Here is a 5530-nt window from a genome sequence, read left to right as displayed (position 1 = left end):
AACTTACTCCGTCTTGTCGAAATGTATTTTAGATTTAATTTCGGGTGAATGTACTTCGGAAACAGAGAAATAGTGATATTACCACTTGTGTTTTTTACTATAGGAAAATAGTAGGAGTAAACTAAAGACCATTTCGCTAACCCTGCTATTTATTGTACTCACAAAAAAAATCGCTAAACTAACCACGACGAATCGTGCAGAAATCTATTAAATAATATCCTTGTTACTTAAAAGTATTATATCTCCCTGTTTTTACATGAAGCCAGCGCTTGTCATAAATCCTCCTGGCCTACAGATGTCAGTGCACGCGTGACTGCGCACGTCTTCCTCTTGTCACAACTAATGACGTGTCAATCCGGAAACGAGCACTTCCGTGTTTGCAGCTGTGTTCACTTGTGATTGGAAGCGGGCAGAGAGGAATGAACTGCTCTCGCACTTGTGTAACTGTAATAGTCTGACTTTGTTGAATTGACAAACCTTTCGGTGGTCAATGTCCTCGAAACTCCGAAAAATACAACTAGTCGCCCTCGCAGAAGAAAGCTGACTAGCTCCGCGGCTAGCTTGCCGTAAGAGCTAACAGCGAATCAGTCCGGCACACGCGTGGAAAAATGGACTGCATCTTTGAAGTATTTCAAGCTTTAATAGGCTTGGCAATTGTAGCTGTGATCGTGGTAAGTGAACATGTATTGTTTGTAGGATGTCTATGGAACAAAATGTTGGGTGAAAGTGACTACAACGTAGTTTAGTCACAGAAATACTGTTTGAGTATGTTGAAGTCTCTGATTTCTTTATACTTACTGCCAGTGCTTAGGCTGTTCTACAACTGATTCAAAATGATAACGTTTAGTCACAGAAATACTGTTTGAGTATGTTGAAGTCTGTGATATCTTTATACTTACTGCCAGTGCTTAGGCTGTTCTACAACTGATTCAAAATGATAACATTAACTACAATGGCTGCAAATACCGGAGACTTTGTTTGACGACTCATTTGTTATCTTCAGTTTGTGATAGTGGCGCATGTCACGGCCAGCGCGGTGAACCTGATGCGGGACAACAGGGAGAAACATTTCGTCACTGCTACCGGCGCAGAGGAGCTGTTCCCCAGTCTGCACGACGCCCCTTCCATAGAACTCTCCGTGGTGGTGCCCGCCTACAACGAGGAACTGCGGAGTGAGTCACAACCCCAAGAGCCCCCTTTTTTGTTTTTAAAATAAACACATGCAAGTCGTTTATTGACCTGGACAAAAAAAAAAAAAATCAACCTGCTGTAGGGCACAACTCATGGCCAGACACGCAGACTAGCCAACCCAAACTCCACACCACTTCAAGGTTTTTATATATATATATATATATATATATATATATATATATATATATATATATACACACTTTTTTTTTTCGTTGCATCCAATCGTGTGTTGTTTCAGTGCCGGTGATGCTGGATGAAGCCATGGAATATTTGGAGAACAGGCGGGTCAGTATAAAGGAATAACAATAGGACACGCTGGCATGCTGTTCATGCAAGTGCCAACAGGTGGCAGCGTTGAACTGGTTTCATACTCTTCACTTTCAGAAACTACAAACTTCTTTCACCTACGAGGTCATTGTGGTGGATGACGGCAGCAAAGACAAAACCACAGAGGTGAGAATCTCCATTATTCTCCATGTTGTATTCATTTCAGATACATTTCTTTTTCTTTTTTGGAACTTCATGCGCACCATTTTTGATACCGAAGCATGAAATTATTTCATGGTCACTTGGTATTCTCCAACGATGGCCCATTTAGATTTGACTGGCAAGTCACACATTTTAATAATGTCAACAAAAGTGTTCTGTAAAATGACACGAAAATCTATTTTTTTGTTGAGTCAAAATGTTTGCTTGAAATATTGGTGAGAATTTACACGATGATGCCATAAAATGTGATTGTTTAAAACAAAAAAATAGACAAGTATTACTGACTAATAAGCTACTTTTGCCAACTTCCTGTGTACTTATTTTCTTCTATCAACCTAAATAGTCGTGTTAGTTGTTGGTAGGTTCCACTCAACATTTATTGAAATTTAACACATTAATGATGCAATGAAATGTGATTTAAAAATACCGGAAAAAAAAAAAACTGTACAATTTGGGGCTTTTATATTTAGAATTTTGTGTTCTGTACGTGATGTAGTACCCAGATTTTTTGGGGTGATACTGCTGGCATTTTCTCTGCAAAAATATGGTGAAAAGTCACACATTCACGATGTTATAAATTATAACGCATTGTTCACTTTTATGATCAACCACCAGGTGGCGTTGCGATACACCAAGAAGTACGGTGCAGAGAAAGTGCGGGTGCTCACGCTCGTGAAGAACCGGGGAAAAGGCGGTGCAGTGCGCTTGGTGAGAGACGTTAGCATCCCGCTAGCGGAAGCAGGCTAACATTTGTTTGTTTGCGTCATCGGAAAGGGAACGCTGAGCTCCAGGGGCCGCCTCATTCTCATGGCAGACGCCGACGGAGCCACCAAATTTGCCGACGTCGAAAAAGTGGAAGCCGCCCTTAGAGACCTCAGTCCCAAATTGGTAAAATATTTCTACGAATAAGGTATATAATAGGTAAATTATTAAGGTGGGGGGAAGTATGAAAAGAAAGAAGGAAGGAAGTATGGAATCTTCTGAGGGAAGAAAGACTGAAGGAAGGATTTCAAGGAGAAATCAAGCCAAAAAGGTTATTGACAGTAATATGTTGTATGTGCCCTCACTAGTCCAAACACGAGAAAGCACAACTTCTAAGGAGGGGACGCTAGTGTATATGTGAGAAAGGGAAGAAGGTAGAAAGGAAGGAAACTAGGATGTACGAAAGGAAAGGCAAGGGAGAATGAAAAAAGGATGGAAGGTCAACATAAGTAAAATGGAAGATTGTCAGGAGGGAGGATGTAAAGGGTGTGAGGAACATTGAAGGAAGGAAAAAAAGAATGGAGGAAAGATGAATGGAAGAAGGAAGGAAGGAAATTAGGACAAATGAAAGGGAGGAAGGTGGGGTTTAAGAAGTATGGAAAGAGACGAAGGAAAGGAAAATGGAAGGTAGGAAGCAAGTATGTAAGGAGAGAAGGAAGAATACAAAGGAGGAAGGTTGAATGATACAAGGCAGGATGGAACGTCGGAAGAAAGTATTGAAGGTAAAAAGGAAGGTCAGTTGGGGGATGGAAGAGAACGGAGGAAGAAGGAAACCAGGCTGGAATGGAGGAAAGCAGAGGAAGGAATGAAGGAAAGAAAGAAAGAAAGGAGGGAAGTGTACACCTCCTTTTAGCCGGCCTGTCTTTGTGTCTTTCCCCTTTCATGACGTGTTTGTGGTTTCCAGGACAACATGGCCATCTCGTGCGGCTCCCGGGCTCACCTGCAGCAGGACGCCATCGCTCAGGTAACCCGAACAGATCCGCTCGCCGCCCCCAAACGCCGCAGCCCTCCTTTTAACGTTTTTCCTTTTTTTTTTTTTTTTTTTGCGTTCTCGCCTCAGCGCTCGCTGTTCCGCAACTTCCTGATGTGCGGCTTCCACTTCCTGGTTTGGTTCCTGTGCGTGCGGGGCGTGCGCGACACGCAGTGCGGCTTCAAGCTTTTCACGCGTGAGGCGGCGCTGCGCACCTTCTCCTCGCTGCACGTGGAACGCTGGTGAGGACTGCGCCGTAAACGCGAAACCCCGCTCGCAAACCGTTGCACCGTTAGCGTCGTAGGCCTGGGCCTTCATCTGAAAAAGGCTTTTGTGCCAAAAAGTTATTTCATATAGTTTAAATGCAGAAAAATCAAAAAGTGTAAGCAATAATTCATATAAAGTCTGACCGTGTTGTTGGCAGGGCTTTCGATGTGGAGCTCTTGTACATCGCGCAGTGCTTCAACATCCCCATCGCAGAGGTGGCCGTCAACTGGACCGAGATAGAAGGTAACCAGCCACTTTCTTGTTTTCTTTTTCCTCCTGTTGCGGCCAACTTACCAACAAGGAATTGAGGGGCGCTAAAGTGTCACTTGCAATTTGCCAGCTTCCCATGTCGTAGCATTAGAGGCGCGGCGAAAGCTATGTGAAAGGGGAAAATAAAAAGTGGCGATCGTGGCTGTGTCGAAGGGAACAAAAAGAAATGGGATGGCGGCTATGTGAAAGAGAAAAGAAAAGAAAACCCCCAAAAGCGGGATTATGTGGAAGTGTAAAGTGCATGTGCGCGTCCTCAGGCTCCAAGCTGGTTCCATTCTGGAGCTGGCTCCAGATGGGCCGAGACCTGATGTTCATCCGCCTGCGCTACATGACGGGAGCCTGGAAGCTAAAGCCGCCCATCAAGAGCCACTAGCCAATCACTGAAGAGACTGCCGCAACTTGCCACCCAATCACAAGACAGAAGGCGGGTCTATTTTTTGTGTGTGGTTTTTTTTTTATTTTTTATTTTTTTTATTTAAAAAAAAAAAAAAAAAAAAAAGATACACTTGTACTTGCCTCCACTGAGGGCTGTGCTTAAATTATGACAAAAAAAAAGGTTTTGGGGTTGGTTGAGTGTTAATACATTTAAAAATAAAGTATATTGAATGTTCCTTGGTCGTATGTTAATTAGCTAATATTGAGCGTGACCTATCACGGGGGGGAAAACAACACTTTGTTTTACAGCGCGTCAAAATTCCAACTAAAATGTGTTTGCAATAGTTGTAGTTGCATGTTGAACTCCTGTCTGTGTGCTGTTGTCTTTTCCCACGAATGCAAGCTCCTAAACCAGAGATTTTGTCCCGACAGCAGCATGTTCATCTGGTCACAAAGGCGACCAGGAACAAAAGAGCGCTAACGTTGCCTTGTTGTGTTACTTAGTGTACGCTCACGGTTATTAACTCATTCAGTGCAAGACATTTTCAGACCCTCTCTTACCATAACGTTTGAGAAATATTTTAAAATATAGAAATACGTTCCTGGGATTAAATGGCTGGAGCGTCCATCCATCCATTATCTTCCGCTGATCCGAGGTTGGGTCGCGGAAGCAGCAGGGAAGCCCAGACTTCCCACGCCCCAGCAACATCTTCCAGCTTTTCCGGAGGGATCCCACGGCGTTCCCGGGCAAGCCTCACCAGGGAGGCATCCTTATCAGATGCCCGAGCCACCTCAACTGGCTCCTCGACTCTTGAGTCCCTCCCGGACGGCCCAACTTCTCACCCTATCTCTTAAGAGAGAGCCCGGACACCCTGCGAAGGAAACCCATTTCGGACGCTTGTATCCGAGATCTGGTTCTTTCGGTTATGACCGTAGAAAAGACAAATATCTCCGTGTCAGTGAATGAGTTAAATAAATATTGATTGATTGATTCATCATTCAATCCCAAATTGGCACTGAATGCGTTAAAAGCAAAAAAACTGCTTCAGGCTCTCGATTTTATTTGTTTGATTAGTCATAAAGTAATGTTTCCACTCTTTGTGCAAGGTTTGAATTGTATTTCATTAATGATTAAGACACGTTTGACTTTAAGGTCCTGACTTTATTTTATTATTCATGAAGAAATGTTTCCCCCTAGGCACTGAC

At 43.3% G+C, this 5530-nt stretch overlaps 1 protein-coding gene across 1 annotated transcript; it reads left to right on the top strand.

Annotated features, from left to right (window-relative positions):
• Positions 1-322: 322 nt before the first annotated feature.
• On the top strand, positions 323-4560 carry alg5 (ALG5 dolichyl-phosphate beta-glucosyltransferase). Its single transcript, XM_086057383.1, has 10 exons — positions 323-671; positions 1004-1172; positions 1430-1476; positions 1576-1644; positions 2296-2388; positions 2455-2568; positions 3347-3406; positions 3503-3654; positions 3837-3922; positions 4207-4560. The coding sequence occupies exons 1-10, from the start codon at positions 609-611 to the stop codon at positions 4320-4322; spliced, it is 969 nt and encodes a 322-aa protein (XP_085913509.1). The 5' UTR covers positions 323-608; the 3' UTR covers positions 4323-4560.
• Positions 4561-5530: the final 970 nt, after the last annotated feature.

Source organism: Filicampus tigris, chromosome 17, assembly GCF_054856515.1.
Source record: "Filicampus tigris isolate MCC_2025a chromosome 17, RoL_Ftig_1.0, whole genome shotgun sequence".
Taxonomy (NCBI): domain Eukaryota; kingdom Metazoa; phylum Chordata; class Actinopteri; order Syngnathiformes; family Syngnathidae; genus Filicampus; species Filicampus tigris.
The sequence above is the reverse complement of the archived record's forward strand: the minus strand, read 5'-3'. Positions and strand labels throughout refer to the sequence as shown.

What these genes read in the sequence shown, in the direction of transcription:
- alg5 (XM_086057383.1), top strand. Translation starts at nt 609, where the DNA reads ATGGACTGCATCTTTGAAGTATTTCAAGCTTTAATAGGCTTGGCAATT. An exon ending in CAATTGTAGCTGTGATCGTG is followed by an intron (nt 672 to 1,003) that starts GTAAGTGAACAT and finishes TGTTATCTTCAG; the next exon opens with TTTGTGATAGTGGCGCATGT. An exon ending in AGCAGGACGCCATCGCTCAG is followed by an intron (nt 3,407 to 3,502) that starts GTAACCCGAACA and finishes TTCTCGCCTCAG; the next exon opens with CGCTCGCTGTTCCGCAACTT.